Source organism: Sus scrofa, chromosome 7 (genome assembly GCF_000003025.6).
Source record: "Sus scrofa isolate TJ Tabasco breed Duroc chromosome 7, Sscrofa11.1, whole genome shotgun sequence".
Taxonomy (NCBI): domain Eukaryota; kingdom Metazoa; phylum Chordata; class Mammalia; order Artiodactyla; family Suidae; genus Sus; species Sus scrofa.
Genome location: NC_010449.5, coordinates 44639446 through 44665707, shown reverse-complemented (window position 1 = coordinate 44665707; position 26262 = coordinate 44639446). Strand labels below are relative to the sequence as shown.

Genomic DNA, 26262 nt, shown 5'->3' with positions numbered 1-26262 from the left:
GAACATGAGTTCTCAGACACTAGACCACAGTATTGAATTATCTAATTATCAATTATCAAAGCAGTCTCTCTGAAAAAGAAACTTAGGATAAGAAAGTTACAGATAGGACAATACCTATTAGTCTGAAAAGAAAGTCATTTTCCAAGAAAGGCTTAAAATGACTAACACAGACTGTACTAGCATTTAACATCTAATTCCACTGGCAGCTCTGAAATGCAAAACTGAGAAGCTCTGAGAAGAGTTTGTCAAGACCAGAGGATTTGTGTGCGAAAGAGAATGCTGGGCTTTTCTAGGTCATTGTCTTACTAAAGTGAGCACCAATTAGAACTTTTATGACAAATGGTCAGCTTACAACTTTTTGATATCATATATCGTTTTAGCAGAAAGCTGGAAACCTTTATCCCATAGGAGGGACTCATGTGGAAATGTGACAACTGGAATGACTGGTGGAGGAGTTACATTGGCAAGATGGTGCTTTCAGACCTACAATTGTGCCATGAGTCCTTGGAGGTCAGCCCATAAAAACTCACTGTAGTACCTGCCTGAAGACAATGGGACTATCAGCTTTATCCTGAATCTCGAGAGAAGAGCAAATATTGCCCTGTGCCTGTATTATCACTGATGCTTGGCCAAAGGATCTTGGTGTTTGAATCCTATAAGCCTCAAGTAGTGAACAATAAATGCCTCTTCCTAAATTAAAAAGCCATGGATTAATTACACCAAGAAAACTTGCTCCCTTTATCTCCTTTATAGTACAGAGTTCACTGTCAAGTTCTTTTCCTTGCTTCCCAGGAATGCAATCATATGGGCCCAGGATTAAAAACAAGGGGGAATTAGCACTGAGGGAGAGCATTCTTTCCTCCTGCCTTTGGGTTGCTGTGGCGGAAGTGGAAAGAAAAGATTTTGTAGGCTAGTCTTATAACTAACTAACTGAATTGGCACCCTTTTGGAAGTATAAGAGACACTATCAATAATTACTCCAGAAAAAAGGAAAGAACCAAGATTTAATGTTATCCTTTGAGGGATTAAGTGGCAGCAGATGGTCCATCAGGATGTCCAAAAAACGTGTACTAGTGCATGTTAGAAAGTTCACCAAGGAATTCCCATTGTGGCTCAGGGGTTAACAAACCTGCCTAGTATCCATGAGGACTCGTGTTAGATCCCTGGCCTTGCTCAGTGGGTTAAGGATTCAGCATTGCTGTGGCTGTGGTGCAGGCTGGCAGCTATAGCTCCAATTCGATGCCTAGCCTGGGAACCTCCATATGCCACAGGTGTGGCCCTAAAAAGACAAAAAGACAAAAAAAAAAAAAAAAAAAAAAAAAAAAGACAAAAAAAAAAAAAAGAAAAAGAGAAAGAAAGAAAGCTCACCAAATTTGACCAGGATTCCTAGCAGTATGGGATGTCCAATCCATGGTGAAAAAATGGCTCAAAGAATTAATAACTTCTTTCTATTCCTCAGTTATACTGTTACAACTGTTATAACTATAATTATAAATATATAGGTAAATTCAGAAGATGTTTAGCAATGCAACTGTTCATAATCCATATGCCACTAATATACATCTGAGTGAAAAATTCAGGGGGGTGTTACAAACCAGAAGACCTGGGTTCACCTCCTTGCTGCTCCCATGATCCTGTGCAACATGGCTAATCCCACTGGGCCTTAGTTTTCTCACATGAAAATAAAGATAACTAAAATGTATTGACACCAGAGTTCCCATTATGGATCAGCAGTAATGAACCCGACTAGCATCCATGAGGATTTGGGTTCTATCCAGGATCCGGCGTTGCCGTGAGCTGTGGTGTAGACTGGCTCCGATTCGACGCCTAGTCTAGGAAGTTCCATATGCTGCACCTGCGGCCCTAAAAAGATTTTAAAAATATATATATATAAATAAATATATAAAAATAAATATATACATATATATTGACACCATCTTTATGCCAAGTACCATGTGAACTGCTTTATAAACATGCTGATTTAACTCCCCAAACAATCTTATAAGAAGGATACTCTTATGAATACCCCTTTATAGATGACACTGATGTCAAAGAGGCTGTGTGTGTCTTGCCAGAGTTGTGTGCCAGCACATGGCTGGCAAGTCGTAGAAGTGGGTTGAAATGAGGTTATTTGACTCAAAAAGCACACTCTGAACCATGTGTGACCTAGTGCCTTGGACTGTTCAATCTTCCATTTCCCTCCAGAGCTAGAGTTTTATGATTCTGAGTAAATTCTACTATTAAGTAACACTGTTTAGGGAGAAAGAAACAAGAGGACAAGTACTAGTATTTTTTTAAGTGCCTCTGTGCCACAGGGTGTTAAGTATTTAAACTACTGAAGGGGGAGTTCCTGTTGTGGCGCAGTGGTTAACGAATCCGACTAGGAACCATGAGGTTGCGGGTTCGGTCCCTGCCCTTGCTCAGTGGGTTAACGATCCGGCGTTGCCGTGAGCTGTGGTGTAGGTTGCAGACGCGGCTCAGATCCCGCGTTGCTGTGGCTCTGGCGTAGGCCGGTGGCTACAGCTCCGATTCGACCCCTAGCCTGGGAACCTCCATATGCCGCGGGAGCGGCCCAGGAAATAGCAACAACAACAACAACAAAGACAAAAAAAGACCAAAAAAAGAAAAAAAAAATAAACCACTGAAGGTACTTTATTCCACAAGACACCCTAGGCAGATTCTGTGGCAGAAATGAATGCGTGCTGGACCATCAAAGATTCGTCCTTTCTCAGAGTTCCTGCCATAGCTCTGTGGTAATGAACCCAACTACTATCCGTGACGATGTGGGTTCGATCCCTGGCCTCGATCAGTGGATTAAGGATCTGGTGTTGCTGTGAGCTGTGGTGTAGGTCGCAGATGTGGCTTGGATCCCCCTGCGTCGCTGTGGCTGGGGTGTAGGTCAGCAGCAGCAGCTCCAATTTGATTCCTAGCCTGGGAATTTCCACATGCTGCTGGTGCGGCCCTAAAAAGCAAAAAATAAAAAATAAAAAAAAGTAATAATTTGTCCTTTCTTTTCTCCTATGGAGCTTTTGCTGAGAAGATTCTGCCCAGCTAGACACTTTGTTTTCTGGAATGCCCCACACCCACCTCTGGCATTAGGTGTGGCCATGTGACTAGTTGTCATGGAGTGTGGACTGTAGCAACCTGGGCCACTTCCTCGCCAAGTGGGTGAGAAGCCATGTACTTTCACCTTCATGTCTCTCCTTATCGTGAGCTGAGTCCATAGGATTCCCAGGACTTAGAGGAGGGCTGAGCTTAGGACTCTGGTCCTGGAATGAGATCATGGGAGGAAGGAAAGGGCCTGGAGAGGAACACCCATGTCAGACTGTCAAGAGGGGGAAACAGGCTGCTACTGTCTGAAGCCACTGAGCACTTGGAAATCACCTGTTACACCAGCCAGCATTACCCCAAACCATTGCAGCTATTATGATCTTTATCTGCAAATTAGGAAAACGAAGCTTGATCAGGTTAAGCAACCTGCTGAAAGTCAGACAAAGTGTCAAACGTGGTGGAGGTGGTGTTATGAGGCCAGGGGATGAGGTAAAAAGTGAAAGGCAGGGTCTGGGAGCTTATATTATTAACCAACAGCAAGAGCCAACTAAAGAAGGAAGCAACCGTGAAAATGGGTTTAGAATTGAACTGAGTGAATGGAGATTCTACATGATATCCGTAAATGGTCCCCTTTCTCTTGCTGATGTGTATCTACACTCTTCACTGCCTCATGCTGTTTTTTTTTTTAATTTATTTTTTTATTCAAAGTATAGTTGATTTACAATGTTGTGCCCATTTCTGCTGTATGGCAAAGTGATCCAGTCATATCTATATAAATTCCTTTTCTTATATTATCTTCCCTCACGGTTTACCCCAAGAGATTGGATAGAATTCCCCGTGCTGTACAGTAGGACCTCATTGCTTATCCATTAGAAATGTAATAGTTTGCATCACTAACCGCAAACTCCCCGTCCATCCCATCCCTCCCCCCTCCCCCGTGGCAACCACAAGTCTGTTCTCTACATCTGTGAGTCTGTTTCTGCTTTTTATATGGGTTCATTTGTGCCATATTTTAGATTCCACATATAAGTGATATAATATGGAATTTGCTTTTTAAATATATATATATTTGTATATATATATACATATATATATATATTAGGTGGGTACAAGAAGTTGTACTATTAATTATGTATTTAAACTCCATTAAATGAAGACATATTGGTAAAAAGTGTGTATTGATCTAGTATTACATTCAGGGGACCCTGGATTCAAATAAACATATCTTATTGTAGGTCAAATATATTTGTGCTCTGTGGACCAAAAAAAAAAAAAAAAAAAAAAAAACCTCTATTCTAAATATGTGCCTTACTAAAATGTTCACTTTTCAAACAGCTTTGTCAGGTGAAAAGAAGTCAGTCAGTCTTGAGTTCTTCATCCCATTGATTATGAGGGGTAGTGATATTCGTAACAGAAATGTTGTGTTTTATTCAAATATATTATAAATTTGCATCAAATTTATAAGCCCTCTCTTACAAACTCCTAAAATAGTTCCTAGAATAATGACTTTAATACGTTCATTTGACAATGATGCTGGGATGGAGCTACTAGTAGAGTGACTCCATTTAAAAGAAATACAGGTGGGTAGTTGCTGTCATGGCACAGTGGAAACAAATCTGACTAAAAACCATAAGCTTTTGGATTGGCTCCCTGACCTTGCTCAGTGGGTTAAGGGTCTGGCATTGCCGTGAGCTGTGGTGCAGATAGCAGATGTGGTTCAGATCTGCTGTGGCTGTGGCGAAGGCCAGCATCTATAGCTCTGATTGAACCCCTTGTCTGGGAACCTCCACATGCCATGGGTGTGGCCCTAAAAAAGCAAAATAAATAAACAAATAAATAAGAAATACAGGGCGAAATGATTATAAAATAATTAAAAACAAAATGATTGAAAACCCAAGGCAAACATGGAAACTTAAGAATACCATGTTGAAGCAACTGTTATGTTGGTGACAAGGATAGTTTTTGAAAAACACATGTTCATTTGCTAATTTCAATCCCCATCTTAAGGTATCTTCCTGTTCATTCTTTACCCACACACTACTCTTCCTTTGGGATTTTTATCAAAATAGCAACAATGGGGAGAATCCAACTTCAGTGGCTCAGGGTTCAATCCCTAGCCTGGCACAGTGGGTTAAGGAGCCGGTGTTGCCACAGCTGTGGCTTGGATTCCATCCCTGGCCTGAAAACTTACATATGCCTCAGGTGCAGCCATAAAAAAAAACAAAGACAAAAAAAATCCCAGAAATGGCAAGGTTGTGTTCAAATCATCCCCAGAAAGGACCAGAGACAAGTAGTATAAAGTCGTAGAAGGTTGACCTTTAGGAGATTTATTTCTAAGTGTGGAAGATCAGGAATGCCCATCAGATACTACTTATCTTGTTCTCGAGTGCAGTACCAAATGGGGAAGGGAATGTGACTGGACCCCAGCAATGTGCTGGGCTGTCAGGAAGATCAATTTTTTCTAAATGTTGAAAAAAAATGACTATTCTTTCCCACAAAACCATAGGTTTATAAGAGAGCTGATGGATTTTTTTTTTTTGTCTTTTTGCCTTTTCTAGGGCTGCTCCCGCGGTATATGGAGGTTCCCAGGCTAGGGGTCAAATCAGAGCTGTAGCCGCCAGCCTGTGCCAGAGCCACAGCAACACAGGATCTGAGCCATGTCTGTGATCTGCACCACAGCTCACGGCAATGCCAGATCCTTAACCCATTGAGCGAGGCCAGGGATCAAACCCGCAACCTCATGGTTCCTAGTTGGATTCGTTAACCACTGTGCCACGACGGGAACCCCTGATGGACTATTTTCAACTATTAGAAATCTTGTTTTGAATTCCTGGGGGAAAAAAATTAATCTAAAATGTCACTGGCTTCTGCAAAAATGTTGGACTGACAGGCAAAAAAAATATTACCCGAAGACATGATCAATTCAAGGTCTAGGAATACAAACTGTTAAGTATGGTATAGTTTTAATTTATAAGCCAAAATTGTACAAGCAAAACAAACCTGATGTAACTGAATCAAGCCCAGGTTAGCACAAAAAGGACTGAGATCCCCAAGTGCTGAAGAGAAGCATCAACTATTTCAGTCTCCCAAGAGGTTGATAAACCTGAGTTGGGTCACCACTGTTCTGTATACAACGAGCATCACCCACCAGACTCCAGAAACTGTGAGCTAATGCAGGACATGGCATCTCACTGGCTGGAATGGAGCTGTTAGTTGTGACCACCAGCCCACCTGAAATGTGGGAATAAAAACAGACCTCGACAGTGAAACTGCTCTTATTGTCATCCAGGGTTAACATGAAGCCTATTTTAATTTAAATGGGATATTCTTGTTCTTTGTATTGTCCTTCTGACCTAAGACAGCTTGGAATTTTTTATTTTTTACAATTTGTTTTTCTTTTTAGTTCTGCACTCTTGGCTACAGTTGCCAGCCTACACCACAGCCACAGCAACGACAGATCCGAGCCGCATCTGTGACCTACACCACAGCTCATGACAACTCTGGATCCTTAATCCGCTGAGTGAGGCCAGGACTCAAACCTACACCCTCATGGTTCCTGGTCGGATTTGTTTCTGCCATGACAGGAACTCTATGCTTGGAGTTTTTTAAACTGTGGGTCGTGAACCATGACTCCACAGTGAGTCTTGAAATAAACTTGGCTTACAATCAGCATTTAAAAGTAGTAGGTGGAGTTCCCTTCATGGTTCAGTGGAAATGAATTTGACTAGTATCTATGAGGATACAGGTTCAATCCCCAGCCTTGCTCAGTGGGTTAAGGATCAGGATTTGCCGTGGGAGCTGTGGCGTAGATTTTGATGTAGAGTGCAGCTCAGATCTGGCATTGCTGTGGCTGTGGCTGGCGTAGACCAGTGGCTACAGCTCCAATTGGACCCCTAGCCTGGGAACCTCCATATGCTGTGGGTACGGCCCTAAAAAAAGACCAAAAAAAAAGTAGTGGGTTTACAAGCAGCATCATGAAAGAATACAAAAATAGGAAATAGAATAAGAATGTTGTAGAACGAACACATTGCCATGAAGCTTAAAAAGTGTGTGTGCAGGCGCGAAAGAGTGAGACAGCAAGAGCAAGACGAGATTGAGAGAGAGAGAGAAAGAAGGCATTTGAGGATCATAATGTAATATGTGGAGCCTTAAGGGATGCAAAAAATCCCTTCACTCCTACATCTCATTTTCTCAGTTCCATCAGAATGCCTGAAATTCAATAATAAAATACTTATTTCTGCACATCATGAGTATTTTGGGGACTTCAAAAGAATCCAACTAAAGTCAGGTGTTTCTGGGAAGAATAAAGTCTTGTTTCATCAGCCAAGGCTGATGTGACTCTTCTGTGAGCAGAGGCCAGAGGACGAGAACACAAGTTAGGTGCTTCTGGGATAGGAGAGCTTTCTGGGACAGTCGACGGCAAGATCATGAGATCGTCCTAGGATTTCATTTATTTAACCTGTATCTGTTCTCTTAGCATCATTGATTCCCACACCAGGTACTCAGCTACCATAACAATCAATAAGAAGAACATACCCTGTAAGAGCTCCTGAGATTTTATTGGCCAGTATATTCACAGACACCTGGGATAAAGGTCTTTCTTAGGGCCTTTACTTTTCACACCAGTTGCAAATTTCAGGAGAAATCACAGTCAGTCCATCCTGGATAGTGAAAAGTTTCTCAAGGAACATTGAAATCAATGATCCTTATACCTCATCAGACATTTGTGGTGTTTTTAATTAAAATGGATTTGCCTGCACCATACCCCCAGAGATTGCATTTCAAGTGCCTTGGGAATGGGACCCATGTTTAATAAACCTCCTCAGTGGATTTTACTGTGGAATTGGGTTTGAGAATTGGGTATGGGCAATTCCTACTACCCATATGATTCTTGAATCCACTATTATATTGTGAACATATTTTTGTTCTTTTGTTAAATAGCTATCATTTCAATGACATTTTTACATAACTGAAGCAGGAATCTGTCTCCCTTTAGAATCAACCCATTAGTCATTTTTTCTACTTTTCTCTCCCTTTAGTACCCTTAACCCCTATGGGTCAGCTCCCTTTACGATATGCCAGCTCTCGGTATCAGCACACACAGGTACAACAGCACAAGATGTACAACCTGGAGTTTCCGTCGTGGTGCAGCAGAAACAAATCCGATTGGGAACCATGAAGTTGTGGGTTCCATCCCTGGCCTTGCTCAGCGGGTCAAGGATCCAGTGTTGCCATGAGCTGTGGTGTAGGTCGCAGATGCAGCTCAGATCTGATGTTGCTGTGGCTGTGGTGCAGGCCAGCAGCTGTAGCTCCAATTGGATCCCTAGCCTGGGAACCTCCATATGCCTCGACGGGTGCAGCCCTAAAAAGACAAAAAGTCAAAAAAAAAAAAGATGTGCACCCTAATAACATTAATACTTATTAAATGTTTATGACCAATAATATTATTGGAGTTATTATTATGACAACTAGGGAGCAAAGCAAAGATACCTCTTAATAGTAACATCACCAAAGCCATTTTGCCAAGAAAAATCTCAAGAACCCACTACTTCTCAGAGTTGTTCAGTAAGTGGTAGGTATCGATAATCTGGAAAAAGGCAAGCTGTTTGCTTTTGTGTGTCACTTACATGTCACCTCCTAGAGTGCATTAGAGTCAAGTGAGAAACCATTGAAGAAAAGTGTCCCAGGTGTGTTCAGGTGAGTCCTGGGCAAAAAGGTTCCTTCATCCATGTTTAAAACAACTGCATTCTAGGTTATGGAAGAACTCTCCTTTGACATTCAAAAGCTCCTCCACAAAGATTAGAATCAGTCTCCAATAATACCTCTTCTTAGAAGACTGAATGAGAATATGTTACGTTTAGTTCTTCCAGAAGAAACACAAGGGAAAAAGTAAATCAGGGGAAACAAACAAACAAACAAACAGCCAGGAATACGTTTGCACCAACTGGTTAAACTTAACTTTTCTGTGACTCGGCTTAGCCACCCATAGAACCATGGAACTTCACTGTATTTTAAGAACTGTCTATAGGATTAGTACAATGTGCTCAGTATCATGCCTTGATGCTGTGAACTCTTTATAAAGGATTATTAGTTATCCTGTTGATCGTGTTGCCCTGAATAAAAATAAGCTAAGCCAGATTTATCTGACCTCTAAAACAAACCATAATATCAATGACCATAGCATAGTTTTTCGTTGCTGTTATTTAAGGAACTCTTGAAGTACCTAAATCTTCCATTGTTACCTTCTTCCCTATTACTGCCAAGATAAGTAAATTAAACGATAGTTTATGAATCCCTATCTAAGCCTTCTAGGAAGTCTGATTTAATCATCATTGTCATGAATAAGTGGAAATTTCACCTGCAACTCTCTTAACAGCATAGACAAAAATGAAGCAGCCTCATCTAACAAATACGAATTTCAAAGAATCACTAACCTTCCATCATTACTTTGCTGAACTGAAAAGTCATACCTTCAACTAAGGACGTGAGGAGGGTGACATTGGCTGCTTTCCGTCTTCCTGCTGGCAAGTTCAGGCCAAGCCTATCCAGCTTTTCTCTCAGGCAGCGACCCCCATTCTTGGATTTTGCTCTGAACCAAAACAAAGAGAAGCTAGGTTTGGAAAGCTGACATTCCGAGAAAAATGATGAGACGGCTTGACCATATGGGACGAAGGACATAAGAACGGAGGGTTGAGGAGCACGGGGTTAGTCCAGGAAAAAGACCCCCCAGCCAGGAAACGGCTTTATCTTACCTTCTCAAAATGCCTCCCAAGAGCGATGCATTGAGGCACTCAGGTGGTGAGAGGCGCCTCTTCACCTCAGCAATGGTCACCTTGTATTTGGAAGTAGAACTGAGAAGAGACAGACGACCGGGGACAGAGCAAAACAAGTCTGTGGGGTTCACCACACAGGTGCCACCTTCGGAGGGAAAAGTATATAATCTATTAGTGATCGTGAGAGAAGCCAAGTGCATAAAACATCGTTACTCAGGACGTGGATCTTACAGCACAATTTTCTTTATACACACCTCACCTGGATCATCTCAGAAAGCCATTCTGAAGATGTCCTTTCAAATCAAACTCAAGGTTTTGTCTTTCAAATATCATACAGAAAATATGTGTGAGGGTATGATTTTAATTTTAGTGAAATTTGCATCCTGTGGACTGCTGGCGGGCCTACCAGTGTTAATTTCCATATCATCCCCATCAAGAAACACTTCAGTTAGGTAAAAACCTCCAGCCCTATGAGTTAACCCATAAAGGATAGCTATTATTCATCCATGGCTCTGCATGTGTGTCTTTGTGTGTGTGTGGGGGGGTTGTATATGTATGTGTGCACGCATATTCACACACATACACACAATGGATAGATTTTTTTTTTTTTTTATCTATGACCACTCTATAGACAAAAGTTTTGAAAGCTCTTTTCTGTTTTTATTTTTTCCTTTGTTTGTTTGTCTTTTTAGGGCCGCATCCATGGCATGAGGAAGTTCCCATGCCAGGGGCTGAATCGGAGCTATAGCTGCTGGCCTACGCCACAGCCACAGCAATGTGGCCACATCTGTGACCTACACCACAGCTCACAGCAACATCAGATCCTTCACCAACTGAGTGAGACCAGGGATCAAACTCGCATCCTCATGGATCCTACTTGGGTTCATTAACTACGGAGCCAGGAAGGGAACTCCTAAAAACTCTTTTCTAAAATGTTTGAGAACTGCCCTTTCCTTTCCCTCATCCTGAGGGAACTATAGGCACCAGAGTCATTCAGTCCCCACATACCACTAAAAATCATTTGCCCCTTGCCAGAAACTTCCAGCCCATGTGGGTGGATAACAGGCCAAAATCTCTCTACATATGTCAAACACAACACCAGACTTAGAACGTAGTAATGATAACACATTAACTGTTAGTGGCCAACAGTGTTGTTGTGGTTGTCATGATCATAATTTCTGCTAGAGAACAAAGCAAAGATAACTGCTGTTAGCAAAATTGCCAAAGCAGTTTTTCCATGCTGGGGATCCTGGAGCAGACGCCTTCTGTCTTTAAGATCCAGCAAGCCCCCTGGAGCTTTCTTCTCCTCTGGGAATAGGAGAGAACATCCTCTAACCTCAGGAGCTAAAGTAGACTTGAGGACCCAAAGCAATCATCAACGAAGAGAGTTTCCTACTGCAAAAATTCTTTTTTTTTTTTTTTGTCTTTTCTAGGGCTACTCCCGCGGCATATGGAGATTCCCAGGTTAGGGGTCTAATCGGAGCTGTAGCTGCCAGCCTATGCCAGAGCCACAGCAATGCGGATCCGAGCCACGTCTGCGACCTTCACCACAGCTCACAACAATGCTGGATCCTTAACCCACTGAGCAAGGCCAGGGATTGAACCTGCAACCTCATGGTTCCTAGTCGGATTCGTTAACCACTGAGCCATGACGGGAACTCCCCTACTGCAAAAATTCTGAGCCAGTGACCACACAGCTACTACAGGGTTCATAGCCCCAGGATGCAAGGCTGCCTCCCTGTGGACTGAGCAATCTGAGGGCAGAGCTTTGGAGGTTCGATGGCAAGTTCAGATTCAAAGTTGCTTTTCTGGGTACACATTGGAGTTCAGTTATATGCAATCTTAAGACGTATCTCCAGAAAAAGGTAAAGTTCTATGAGGGAAATGAGGGGGAAAAAGTAGGTGGAAGAAGAACAAGCAGCAAGAGAGTGTTGTCAAATTTTTTTTTTTTTTCCCACTCAAAAAACCAAAAAACGGGCAGCTTTGGCATCTCCTGGGAGCTTGTTAGAAACGCAGAAGCAGCATCTCAGGCCCAACCCCAGACCTTCTGAGTCAGAATCTGCATTTAAACAAGCGCTCTAAGTACTTCATGTGCACATTAAATTTTGAGAAGCATGGGTCTGAGACTCACCACTTGCCTCCAAGGCAGTTCCGCCCCTCCTTGACTTAGCAGCTCAGAAAGAATATTATGTCCGTGAAGCCTCTGGTGTCCAGATTCAGGTGAGTTTGTGGGGGCCACAGTGGCTAAGGAACCTGGGAGGATGTTTAAAAAGGCAAAGGGTCCCTGGACCTAGGTGGAGAGAACAGGCTAGCTTTGTTCCACTCCACCCTTGTGCTTTCTGGAATTTCTCATGCTGTCCTAACATTATCCAAGATTCCTCTGAAAGAGTCATGCAATATTCATTCTAGATCTGGTGCCAGTTAGGGGTGTCTCCCTAAGCATTCTGAGGCTGGAGGTCACTCTGAATGCTCCCCCCCACCCCCCCACCCCCTATACACGAGAAGAAACTGAGAATATGTGAGCAGCTAGCTCTCTACAAGAGGCGGGAAGATGGGACCCACGCACTCAACTAAATTCTCAATGCTAATGTCTGAAAACCTGCCCTCCGTTTGAAATTTGAGAGGTCATGGTCTCCATTTTCAAATTGAAATCTTTTTCTTGGCAGCTAAAGTGTGGCCAACATAGTGAAAAAACATGCAAATTCCTGCCTCAGGAGCTGCAAACATGCATTTAACTTTGTTTCCCCACCTCACATTCTCAGAGAGCATTTTAATACCAATAGTAGTAATAATAGTAGTTTCCCCAGATTTCTGGTCTTAGAAATTACCATTATACTTTCAATGATGCTCCCACTTTGTACCTGTAGATGTAAATGTATTTTTTTTTCTTTTGAGGGCTGCACCTGTGGTATATGGAGGTTCCCAGGCTGGGGGTCTAATTGGAGCTACAGCTTACGGCCTACGCCACAGCCACAGCAATGCCAGATCCCAGATCTTCGACCTACACCACAGCTCATGGCAATGCCGGATCTTTAACCCACTGAGCGAGGCCAGGAAGCAAACCTGCAACCTCATGGTTCCTAGTCAGATTTGTTTCTGCTCCACCATGACGGGAACTCCAAAATGTATTTTAAAAGTAAACTCAGTGACTTCTCAAAGGTTGAGGTGAATGGGAAAGTAAGCTAGATATCAGTGAATCTGGGTTTTATTGTCATGTGAAAATTGTGACCCTATTAGCTTTAGGATTTAGGTCATAGTGAGGTCATCTGAAGCAGAAAATATTAAGAAAATAAACCAATATTCAAAATACACACATTTTCTCCTGAAAATGGGCCTTCACCCAGGGTCACTATGAATCACCAACAAATGCATATTCTTACACAAATCTCCTTTTCTTGCACACTAGCTAGAACACAGTGAGGAACACAAGGAATCTCACCCAACTGGTCTGGGGTTTCTTATGAGTGAGAGGAGGGTATATGCTGTTTTCCAGGAAAAGGAAGGGCACAATTTTAGAACTTTCCTACCTTTGCTAATCCATGGTAGGTTAGAAATCAAATTTAGGGAGATGTAGAAGATTACAATTTATGTAAAGAAGGCGTTAAATCGGGCTTTCTCCCATTGGAAAACCGCCCACTTTGGGAGAAGTGAACCCCGTATGCTGAAAGCCAGCTGCTTTCAGGGAAGTCACTAGATCTGCTACCCAGCCAAGGATAAATTCCTTGGGCCCTGTGTCTTCTCTCCTGTATCCAGGTTAGTCTTCTGGCTCATGCTCAAATAAGCATTTATTAGGTAAGTTACACAGGCTGCATATTAAGAATATGCTTTATGCACACACAAATTGCCTGGAGGATTTATTTTGTATTCAGAATTGGCCATCTACTCTAGAGTCTTTTATTTTTTATGTCACAGCATCTTTAAAGGGAATTTCTGTTGCTTTGATACTTGGCATTGCTGCAGCCTTGGGGAACTCTCTTGTCCTGGCTAAAGATTTGGCAACTTGAAGAGTTTACAGCAGCGTGGGGGAACCTGATACCTTTCTTCCCAGTGGCTTATTTTTTAAGGAGGAAGAAAAGAGCAGTAGGTCAACATAGCCAGAGTTTTTCATTCGAAATGAAGGTTTTGAGAAGGTGGGACTTCTCCAAGGGGATCCAGGCTATAGATGGCAATGATGAGATTTCAAGGAAGGAAAGTCATGAAAGGGTCAACTCTACCAAGCACTCTCCTGTGGGAAATGTTCCCACAGTTCACTAGCTGAGGTTCCTCCAGTGCCTGTGTTACATGTCAACTCTTATTGAAATCATGCAGTATTTATTCTAGATCCAGCACTCCAGTTAGGGGTATCTCTGTGCCATAGCTGGGATCCTCATGCTGAATTTCTCTAGAGCACTTCTTTCCATTCAGAGTGCACAGAGGCAGTACTTCCGTGGAAGTCACTATTTTAAAAATTGAAATTTGGAGCTAGAGCTTCCTAGCGATGCTGCACACTCAGGTAGCTATAGTAACAGCATAAGAAATCATCCACTCAAGGTCACTCGTCTTAGGACATAATTATCATATAAGGGATATCTCTGCCACAGCTACAGTGAAAAGTCAGCCAAAGCCTGTGTGGGACAAAACCAGCACAAAATACAAAGATGCAGATCCTCCAGCTGCCAGGTCTCAGGCGGCCAAGAAAGCACCGGGGTGGAACCGCACCGTTCCGGCCAAGCTGCAGGCAGTGTGAGGGATGGAAAGAAGACTGGGCAGCAAGTAAGAAGTTGACCAACTAGTGACTCAGGCGACCTTAGGCGAGTAGTTCCGGGCCTCAGTTTACCCATCTGAACAATGGGGATCCTTACACCCGCTTTGCTTATTTCTCCAGCTTGTGAGGAGGTACAACGGGAAACGGACGCACGCGTGCTCAGCAAGCTGAATGAAGGCCACTCAACCCCACCATTGTAATGCGCAACTACCGCGGCGCCGGGTGCCTGCGGCGGAGCCCCAGACCCCGCCCACTTTCGGCGCCACTACGGAATTGGAAAGCCAGGCACCGACGTCCGAGAGCGCTTCTCTTCTCCTCCCAGGCAATTAGGGCAGGAGAAACAGCCCCGGTCTTCTCTCAGGAACTGCGGCTCCCCTGACGCCCTCAAAGCTGCCTCTAAGCTGCTCGCCCCCTCCGGGTGCCTTCCCATCTCGGAACCAAGCGGGTGATGGCTGGAGGCCCCGCGCGCTCTGCAGGTGCGATCGATGCTCCCCGGAGGGCTTCCGGGCGCGGGCCGGTGCGCGCAGCCTCTCCAAAGCCTCGGAAGCGGCAGCGCCGCCCCACTCGCCGCCGCCTCGGTGTTGACATAATTAGACCAAATCTTGCGAGCAAAATAAATGTTCTGTTCGCCTTACAGCCAAACAGATGTTTACAATTCAAATGAAAGAAATACAAACGGCAGGGATTTTTTTTTTCTCTCCTTCTTCATCTCCAGTGATCGCTCGTTTTTTCTGACACATTAAAAATGTGTAAGCGATTACAGGAGTTTCCTGTTCCTGTTTGTTCTCCGGCTGTATTTCTGCGAGGTGTGTGTGTAAACTGGGTGGGGTAGGATCAGTCTTAGGTTGCTTCCTCCCTAGCCTCTCGCTCTTCCCAACCTGAATCCCCCCATGTAATCCCTCCCCCACCACGCAAAACAGATATTAACGGTAATAAAACAGTAGAGGGATATGGGCTTAAAACGCAATCAAATAGGCCTCAGACTCAATCTGCAGCGAGTTGCGCTGTTTTGGGGGAAGAAGGTGTCGTTACAGGTATTACTGGGTTACCAGGTCTGAATGTTCTCCGGGAGATTATTCCAAGCACAACAAAAGAGGGGGGGGGGTCCTGCACAGGGAGATCTTCTGATTTAAGGTGGTAGTGGGTGTGTAATTTTGTGTGTAGAGGTGTGTGTGTATGAAATTAATCCCTGTTTCCCAGTGCAGGAAGTGCTTTGGCTTTTGGTGATGTTCAAAGCAATAAAGAAATTAGAAAGAGACTAATTAGTGGGCCATAGAAAAGTAGCTCTCCCCCCGCCCAAAGATTTCCAACAAACCATGCTTCTAGATCCCTCGGTAGGTGAATTTTAGACTTCATATGAAGGAGATTGAATTCTGAATCTGCCGCATCTGTATTTGGGGATTAACAAGGCAGGAGGAGCTTCAGGTGTGTTTCTGACAGTACTATCACAATGGATGAGCCACAGAAATGAGTTTTGGCTATTTGAGTAAAGAGATTCACGAGGCTCTGACAAAAGAATGGCAACAACTTCCCTCTTCAATCTTACTCCTTCTAGGAGCTGCTGAAAGAGACAAAGTCTCTCTTTAACTCCAGTTCCAAAGCTCAGGGCCCTCTGGAAACCCGAAAAAGCAGAGGAAAGCTCATCTCCCTGCCTGTGGGCAGCCGCGAGGGCTGCAGAAGGGAAGAGCTGGCCAGTCCATTCACCCTGTTATTGGCAGACTGGGCGGCTGATGCTCAGCTCCGTTTCACAGAAGCATTTTTTTTTTCTGAAATTAAATCAGATCTGACAATATTTGTACCGCAGTGTAAATGCCTCCGCTGGCGTGCCAGTCACCTCTAAGCGATCTGACAAACTCCAGCTCTCTTAAAACGTGCAGAGTTCAGATCATATTAATTCCCCAAAAATGTTTTGATTCAAAGTAGTTTGTATTTTGTGTAGCCACGGGCAATCCGGTAAGCGCTCCTGCCTGCCCGTGGCCGGGTCCGCTCCCTCTCCGCGTGGCCCAGAGGCTATGGCGGTATTTAAGCTTCTGAAATTAGCCTGGGGCTGCAAGGCAGAGTGATCACAAAGCGAAACAAGGGCGCTTCCCCTCTTCACTTTTTTCATTTTTTTCTTTCTTCCTTCCTTTCTTTTTTTTTTTTTTTTTTTTTTTTTTGAGTTTGCCATCCCGATTCCACAAAAAAGACCAGGGCCAAAATGTCACTTTCCACCCAAATATGGAAAAGCTGGGTCTTCTCATCTCACCTCCATCCTCTTCTGAAAGCCAGAGGCCCCTACCCAATTGAACCCCTACCCCTGTGATTCCAAATTGGATCTACTCATTATTAGCTTCATCATCATCATTGTTGTCATCAACATTGTTCTCTTACTATTAAATTCTCAGAGTGAGAAATGAAAGGGACCAGCATCTGACAAAGGGGAGGGGGCCATGAGGGAGCCTCAGAAGATTCATGGGGAAAAGAAGAGTGGGTTTTCCTTTCTTTTCTTTCTTTCTTTTTTTAATGATTAAAAACACAGACGACTCCTGTAAATAGAAGCCTTATTTCTTCAAGAGATGCCTTTTGAAACCCAGTATCTGAATATTCAACGAAGGCAAAGCTCCACTCTGTACGTACAACATTAATATGATCTCTGCAGAATTTGCTACTCAGAAATATTAACATATCAAAGCCGATGCCGGAGGCGAGAGAAGCTATCGATACGCAAGCACAGGGTAAAGTAAAGATTATTGGTTCTGATGGTTGGAGTGGCGGAGCTGCGGGCAAAATCGCGCACACCATTAACCGAGAGTGAGCGCGCGGGGAGCTGCACCTCCGAGGCGGTGGCAAATATTTTATCTAGGTGGTAATTACCTCACCGCTGCCCCTCTTCCGCTTTCTTTGGCTATAGGGCTTCATTACAGGCAAAAACAATGTAACTGCCACTTACCAAAGTGAGTCAGGGAAATCGTGTCTGGTTCTTTGCAAACTGATGTGGCCAATTTTAAAGAACTGAGGACCCGCCCCCCCCAACACACACACACACACAGACACATGCACATGTGCAGGCACGCACACACACAATTTTGCAAACAGGACGGCCTTTCCCTGGTGAATTCATAGAAGGATCTATCTTTCTTCTAGAAAAACATTCAAGGGGTTTGGAAATGAAATCTATTTTCCCCCCACAGTAAATTCTGGAAATTTTTAGAAGTGTAAGTTTATTCAAGAGCTCAGCAGGAAGGGGAAAAAAGTTGTGATTTTCAAGAAAGCATGTTTATGAGAAAAGTCACCTGGAAAGCACAGATTAGGAGAGAAATAGACTTTCCCATCTGAGCACAATATGGCGACATGGCAGAGTGATTGAGCTAAAGTCCTCCCAATTTTTGATGAACAAAGGTGATTTGAGCTATTGATAATAGAATCCTGTGCACTACCATGACAATAGAGAGAAGGGACTTCTTTAGCCTTTTTCAAAAACAGGTAGTCCTGAAATGAAGGAGCTGGGTGGAGGGGCAGGATAAACACCACCTTTTAATTAAAAGCAATACTTCCTTGCTACCCGTTTGTAAATTGTCATAAACATTGATCGTTTCAGAGTAAACAGACACACAGAGACACATACCCTGGTCTCCCAGGCTCCACCAAGTTAATTGGCCTTTCTCTAAGACACGTGGAAATGGAATAAACTTGGCAACTAAATTCTGAATTCCTTCGCAGGGGAGCAGGGGTGGGGAGGGTTAGGGTTTAGTCAGACAATGCAGACATTAACCCCAAGTTACCTCCCCTTTCTCCTTGGAGCCAGGCTGGTCTTCTAAAAGATCAATATTTGGTTTAAAATAAATTTGGCTCCAATTTTTAGGTGAAGGGAAGTGGCACCGGAGAGCAATCAAACATCACCCAAGGAAAACCATTTCTGTGGCTTTGAGAGGATTGGAAATCAGTTCCCATCTCATGGTGACCATTGGCCTTTCTTGGGCGGATAGCTGGTGAGGGATGTCCCCTAAATCTATTTCTGAAAATTCAACTGATTGCACAGCCGCCTCCCTTCCAGGTCCCCTACCCTTTGGCCTCAAGTAATTCTCACCCTCTATCAGTTATTGTATGATCTGATGCAATGTCCAAGCATTTGAGAAGGTTATCTTGGAGCAAGTGTGAAACTGAACGCAAAATCCGCAGTCCTGCGAGCCCGGCTCTGGGAAGAGCGGGCTTCGGGCGCTAATTAGTGGCGCTGTCCTTCAGCACCACCGCCATCTCCGTGCGCCCTGAGTGTTTCGCCTCACCTTTAGAGTAACCGCCCCAACAGACCTGGATCTGCACATCTCACTTGGTTCCTCTTACACTTGTGTATTTTAAGCCCCTCTCCAACAATAAGTGCGTTTTATTTTATTTTGTTTTTCACTGTTCTTGGGCCTACTTCATGCCATTTCCTCAAGGCTGAGCATTGGCCTGGCTGGCAAGAGTTACATGGCTCAGTTTTAAAAATATTTGTTGAGCAACACTAACAGTTAATGTTTGTTTGTTTGTTTTTTTTCCAATCTCCGTAGGGTGAAACAGAGTTAAATAGCCATTATGCATTTAACAGAAGTTCCGAATATCCACTCTGACAACAGTCAGTTTCCCAAAGGAAAACATTGTTTCCTTCCCACTCAATTTAAACGGCATTTCACATTGGACATCCGACTCTAAAACCTACAGCTTAAACATGAAAGCATCCACTGCTTTCTATCAATGTATTTCTTTCTTTTGAAAAGCTTTGGAATCTTCCAAAAACTTTGAAAGGGATGGAAAGAGACTGAGGGATATTTATTTGGTGCCTTCAGAAGTGACTCCGTTTTTAGGATTTCAGTTACAAGAAACAACTGCGGCCCTGGAGCTGGAATTAGTCCTGGTGAATAGACCACATCTTATTAATTCGTATGAAGTTGGAATAACAGCTGGTCCCCCTTGCCTTGTGTGCTCCTTGGGTTACTCAGTGTGCTAAGAAAATAAGCTTCAGAGGCCCAGGGTACAGTGAAGTGGGGAAGCCAGCAAAATCGGCACTGCCTTGAGGCCCTTACAATGTCATAGTTCAAAACCTTTTGTCAGAATGGAACATTTGAGCTTCAGTCCCCTTCAGTGTCTGAGCTGAAATCAACAGCTCTCCACTCTTGCCTTCCCCCCACCTTGGGTAACTCTGGATTCAGATGTTTTCCTCAACAGATGGGAACAAGAAAGCTTTATCCGGTACAGTTAACACCACCTCCTCCTCCCACCCTCCCTTAAAGAAAGAAATGTTCTGGACTCTTAGGAAAATAAGGGCAGCTACAATATTGGTGTTTCATTAGCCTTCCCTGAAGCCCAATGAATTTAGCCTTTCACAGAATCCTTCAAAGCCTCAAGCTAACACCATCACCTCAAACACCCAGGCTGTGGCTGGCACATTTAGGGCTAAAAGAGACTAGAAATTCTGCTCGAGGATGTGGTGATGGGGGAAGGGGGTGTGAAGATTTTTTTTTTTTTTCTTTTCTTTTTTGCCTCTAACTTTGACTCTGTCACTGTTCCACTGAGGAAGAGCAAATCTCTTCTATCACAATCTTTTGGACACAGGCTGGGTTCAAGCCTCAGTAGAGGAAGGGAGGCTTTTTAATGTGAATATGCTTGGGGAGGACAAGAATAACTGACCAAGAGTAATTTTTTTCTTTATCATCAGACGGGGGAATCTGATCTTTAAAAGACTGCTTCAAAACAAAGTACCAAATGAAAGAATGTTTCATTTTCATATTTGTTACTCACCTCTTCTTATCACTCCACCTTGGCCATTGAGAACAAGCCCACACTGGGCTTCCACAGAGCCCTTAATAGAAGAAAAAGAAATAAAAACACTCATATAGATACTAACAGGTATGACCACATGAGTTAAGTCTTTCAATTTGCCCCAATCCTGAACCCCATATTCCCATAACCCCGTAGTAGACATTTAAAAGCAACCATTGAGCTGAAACAAGTTTGGCAGCACACACAATTTTGAGGGAAAAAAATTGCCAGAAAAACCACAATCTAAAAGTTGTATAAATCTTAAGGTATGCATTTTACAGCACCATACAATATCATACTTCAAAGATCCTGAGTGCCTTTTATCTTGGCATAAGAGAATGAGAAGCCTTTTGAGTCCCCATCAAGGCACATAGCATATATATAGACAGTTTCCAGGCACTTTCTGTATGGAGCAAATTACACCAGAAGTGTCAAGTCTGGCACCGTGGTTTCTTGGGAGCTTAGAGGAGCTATTTCAAGTGCAGGATTCAAGATATCTTATGAGGGTTCTGTTTTACCCCAGATGTAGGAGCATCTTATGCTACCCAAAATGTGTCTTATAGAGGAAACACCTCCAGCTTCACTCACTGTAGATCTTCAGGTTCCTAATGGGTTGAGGGATCATTTGCGCTGGGAAGGAGGAAAAGGTCTGTTGATTTTTGATTAAGAAAAATCAAAATTTCTCTCTATGTCTTTTTTTTTTTTTCTGAGTCAAAATGTGTTAAAGGCTCATTTTCCTTTACAAACAAACGAGGTATTGGACATGAAAGAGGCCTTGAAGGGTGTTAACCTACCCAACAGCCCGTGAAGAGTTAAGTAAATGCGGAGAGAGTCGGTGCATAATAAAAACCCACTTTACAAAACAACCTTTACAGCCCTGGCTCCCTTTCGCTTCCCCATTTTCACCATATTGAGGCAGGCCTGTAAGACCCCCCTTTTCAACCTACTCACAAGCTCTTTCTTATTTTAAATGTTCTGCCTTAAAGTGATTATCAAATCAATATGAAAAAAAAAACTTGGAGACTGAGCATAAATTAAAGCGGTGATGGGAAAAGGTGTGACAGTTTCCTTTGTTGGCCATAGCAAATCTTTTTAGGGGACTCAAAGATGGAACTGAAGCCACAAGACTGTTTGCATCTGTTAGGCAGACTTAGACCGCCCTCCAAACCATTGGACTTTCACTTAAAATTCTGTGCAGGGAAAAGTATATTTACATTTGTTGCATTTGAAATGAGGCATATGCTGATGAATGTTTTAAAAAGGAAGAAATAAAAGGAGAGAGACGGCCTTCTCCCACACATCCCCTCCCCATTTCTCTTTTTAAAAAGTAGCTATGACTTTTTTTTTTCTTTGTCTTTGTCATTCTGACAACTAAGTCCAGGAGGAATGGAAGCAAATAACTTGCCAGATTTACAACTTGCTTCAGACATCCATATCTATGTCAAAAATGTATGTACACACCTATCGACATAGATGCATAAATACTTCATATACCATTCTCCTCTATTCCAGTATCTTGGAGTGCTTCCCTCAGTATGAATATTCCCTCACTCTGAGCAATAAATGAAAAAAGGGAAATTTAAAATATCTTTTTAAAAGATATAGGAGGAAAATAAAGGTTTCAAAATATCCGAAATGCAGGCGGTAGGGACCCGGAAGCTCTCCAAGAGAGTGACCCGCTTTCCCTCCCAGTCTCTGGCGCACTGTTAAGATGTTTATTTCTTAGGAGAAATGAATCTTGGTCTCTTCACTTAACAAACTTTTCTCCCTCATAAGTAAAACATTGGTCGGATGACATTGCATAAATGACCAGTTGAATGGCACTAAGTCGAAAATTGGATAAACTACGGTGTTCTTTTGCACGGGATTCGCTCTTTGTCTGGTGCTTGCAAATGTTCTAATCCCCTCTTTTGAAAAATACCCGGCTTTGTGCCTAGCACAGAAAAAAAATTTGTACAGATACAAAAAAATCAGCAGCAGACGTGGCTATTAAAAGGAGTAAATAGGTTTTAGTTGAGCTGAGCATTGAATGGCAGATTTTTTTTTTCTTCTGGAGACATAAGGGGATCCTTGTGAAAAATGTAAAAGTACCCTGAGCGTATAAAATTATTTCGTGAATATAAATGTAGAAAGTCAAGGTTTATGGAGCCAAATCTTTTTTTTTGTGTGCCGATCTCGTGGCTATGGCTCTTTGTTGGGACTGTAAGGGCTTTCACTTTAATTTAAAAATAATCCCTTGCTCAGAGGTAAATGAGGGGAAAAGATTTTCTGTGCGCAACAAGGGGTCTCTCATGTCTCCAACTTGTGCTCTTTGAGTGTCTCCCCTTTCGTTTGGGGGGACCTTGGAGAAGGTGGCCAGCTTTGTGTCTTTCAGCCTAAAGAAGCCACACATTGGTCTTCTGGGTTCTGCTTGGGACATTCGTGGACTTATTTGTTTGAAATGTGCCTGTGACAGTATGTCTGCATAATTATAAATTCTATTGTTGGCAAACAATATGCAAAAATACATTGAGAGAAAGTAGGAGCGATCATCTGATTGAGCAATGATCTTCACCGTATCTGAGTTCTTTCCTCCTTCCCTTTCTCCCCTCTCTCCTTCCTTCCTTCCTTCTTTTTCCCCTTTCTTTCTTTCCCCCATCTATCCCTTTCTCCTTTCTTCCTCCTTTCCCATTTCTTTTCTCTCCCTCTCTCTCTCTTCCTTTATTTTTTCATTTCCTTCTTTCTAAGGAGTTGCAGCTTATATAAAAGTTAATGACTTGGTGAGAAAAAAAAAATAAAGTTGTGAATCATTCAGCTGGGTGACTAGATTGGGCGCTCCTTAGGCAACAGGAATTAGGCTCAGCCTCACGCTGGTCAAGTGCATTGTGAAGAGCCTTCCACTGGGGTACATTTTGGAGGCTTTCATTAGCAATTCTTTACTTTCCACAGCAATCTAGGACATTTAGTGAAACTTTTGCTAGAGCTCACGGTCCCTCAAATGTTCTGAGAACAAACCAGCCTCCCAATTCACAGTAAGCGCCCCATCAGCTGAATCTGGGACAAACGCCTGGAACATGCGGATAGACCCAGCAAAGCGCCGAGACCGAGGGTGCGATTGGTCATCAACTTATCGAGTCTTACTCTTAGTCCAGTTGGCTCGACCCCAGCCTCCTTGATCTCCCCCTCCCCAGCCCCTCTGGGACAGACAAGTGGATTCACAAAAGACCTCAGTGCAGACCGACTGAAAGTCGGGACCCCGCAGCTAGCCGGACCCCCGAGCGTCCAGGTGAAACGCCTGATCCAATGAGCGGGACAGAAAGGCACACGCCTCCTCTAATTGTTTTGATAACTTTCCATAAGTGGTTGTGTGTGTGTGTGTGTGTGTGTGAGTGTGTGTGTCTGTGTGTGTGTGTGTATGTGTACGGAGAGAGAGAGACAGAGAGAGACAGAGGGAGAGAGAGAGAGAGAGAGAGAAAGAACTGTCGGTGTATCAGCGGCGCGGGAGGGGGAGGGCGAAGGGGGGAGGGCGCAGACAAATTCGCTGCCTGCTTATTTACCTGCAAGTCGTCGGCTCCCGCGGCGGCCAGCCCCAGGCTGGGCCCTGGCAGGAGTCTTTGATCTGGGTGCATTCCATACTGAGAGCCATGGCTCATGAGGGACAGGTCGTGGCGGCGGTAGGCATCGAGGCAGCCCAGCTCCCGCCTCTGCTCGTCCAGGCAGGACGACTTGAGCGCCCGCGCATTGTGCAGGTTAATAAAGTCGGTGGGCTCCCCGTGGTGGATCTGCTGGTAGTACTGTTGCGAGTGGTGGAGCGAGTTCAGAGAGTAGGCGTCGGGAGTGACGGCCGGGTGGCTGTGCTGAAACTCGTAATGGAAAGACTGGTGGTGGAGCGGGGTGTACTGGTGGTTAGTGGAGAAGTAGGGGGACGCAAACTCGGTGCCGGTGGTGGAGTAAGTTAAAGGGGAGGAGGAGGAATAGGCGACAGTGGAATTGGCTACGGACTCCAGACAGCCAAGCTGCATCAAACGGTAGCTGTTTGATCCGTCGTGACGTATCTGGAAGGAAGAGGGGGAAAAGGGAGAGCAGAAAAACTTGAGGTTTGTCATTTTGCAACCGAGGCGCGGCTCTCCCGGAGCCAGGAGCTTTCTCTGGCTCTCCAAAGGGCGCGAACGCGCACGGCTCGGGCCGAGCCGCAGCCGGGCTCTGCGCCTCTGCCCGGGAGCCTCTGCGAGCAGGCGGACTGGGGGTGGGCGGCCTCGTCCTCACAGTCGAGAGCGCGGAAAAAAATCCCCCACCCTATATAGGTGCGGGTGACACACACACACACACACATACACACGCGCGCGCACACACACACACACGCACACACAGAGCCCCTGCCCAACTTGCGCTGGGTGCTGGGCGCCGGGAGCCAGGTTTGCCACTGCCTCCCGGGCTGCGGGAAGCAGAACCAGAGAGTCCACGCGCGCAGCGCCTCCACACTCCAACCCGCACCCAACACCGAGGTGCCGCGGCTGTCCACGCTGGGCTGTTCCACCAGAGCTGCTCAAAATCATTATCCACATATTTTAAAAAATCCTGTCTGTGCAAATCATCCAGTTTGCTCATTTCTTAACCATTCGGGGCAAGGAATCCGACCCCCCCCCCCTTTCTGCTTCACTTTCTTAGAATAAGCCCATTCCAAAAGGAGTGCGTGTTCCCCACCCCCTTGTCCACCTACCGCCTCCCCCCTCCATCAATCTCTTTACTTTGCCTTTCTGAGTATCTTTTTTTCCGTCTCTATCTCTTTCTCCTCACCCCCTCCTCCCTTTCTTTATTATTAGGATTATGTTTTCCCCCTCATTATGGCAAATGTTTCTTAACGTGGCGGAGAGTTGCCCTTCCTGGCGACAGATGTCATAACGAACTTTCTCCCCTTTCCTTCCTTAACTTCCCCCGAAAGCCAGATTATAATTAAACGTAACGGTCCAATATAGATTAGAGGCAGGGGAAGCTGCCACCGCCGCCGCCACCGCCGCCACACACACGCGCGCTCAAAAAAAAAAAAAAAAAAAAAGTAATAATACCTCAGCATCGTGGACTAGTCCCGGAAAGGTAGTTGACATGTTGGGTTTCTCCGAAAGCTTACGATGCAATTTCCCCCTCCAAAAAAAGAATCGGGAAAAAAATCCAAACTTCTTGTATTTTCCAATTTTTTTTAAGGGAAAAAATGTTCTATAGATAGAGATCTAAATTGTAATGGCTTTGCCCGGATCAGATAGCTCCTTGCTTCGTACCCACTTAAAAACCTGTAGGAACAAAATTTTCCCTCTGCACAAAAGCAGCTCCCTGGAACAGATTTTGTACTTGCTGAGTATTTCTTTGGCTGATGTCGTAGGTCCCTTGGTAATATAGAAGTTTTGAAAATTAAGCATCAGCACTGAGAACTGGGAGGACAATAGGCAGAAGAGATTTATCCCAGGAGACAAGGAATAAATATTGTATCTTCGCCTAATAAGGAACTGGAGGTTCTTTCAACATTTTTATCCATTTTTTCCAACCTTTATCATGCTTTTCTATACCAACTGAGGTGGGGACTCATCTCTGCAGAGAGCATTTGCACACATTTTATTGTGAAGATAAAGATCTACCCCAATGTGTGTATATTAGAGATAGAAATATATATTAATTAAAGCTTCCTTTTACACGAGTAAATGTTCATTCCTATTGGTTCCACTCCCTGGATGCTGAAAGCTGCTTTTTCCAACAAACACCCAAATCCATTTCACCCAGATTGGGGTGTCTGCCTTTGCCCAAGTGGGAACAATACTCCTCTTTCCATATTTACATGAATTTGGGTTCTTTTCCCGTTTTTGAAAGGCAATGCTGGGCAGTAGCTTATACTTTCAGCAGCTTTTAAAACAAATAACTGTGATGCATAGTCCCAAGTTTCCATCATAA

General features: G+C 44.0%; 1 protein-coding gene across 1 annotated transcript in view; it reads right to left on the bottom strand.

Moving 5' to 3' along the window:
• Positions 1–25427, bottom strand: part of TFAP2D (transcription factor AP-2 delta) — a 62281-nt gene extending 36854 nt beyond the window's left edge. The window contains exons 1-5 of the mRNA XM_003356639.4: positions 25389–25427; positions 23880–24377; positions 20323–20383; positions 9804–9969; positions 9522–9640 (exon numbers count right to left, since the gene is read on the bottom strand). Coding sequence (XP_003356687.1) covers positions 9522–9640; positions 9804–9969; positions 20323–20383; positions 23880–24377; positions 25389–25427 — 883 coding nt within the window. The remainder of the gene's footprint in view (positions 1–9521; positions 9641–9803; positions 9970–20322; positions 20384–23879; positions 24378–25388) is intronic.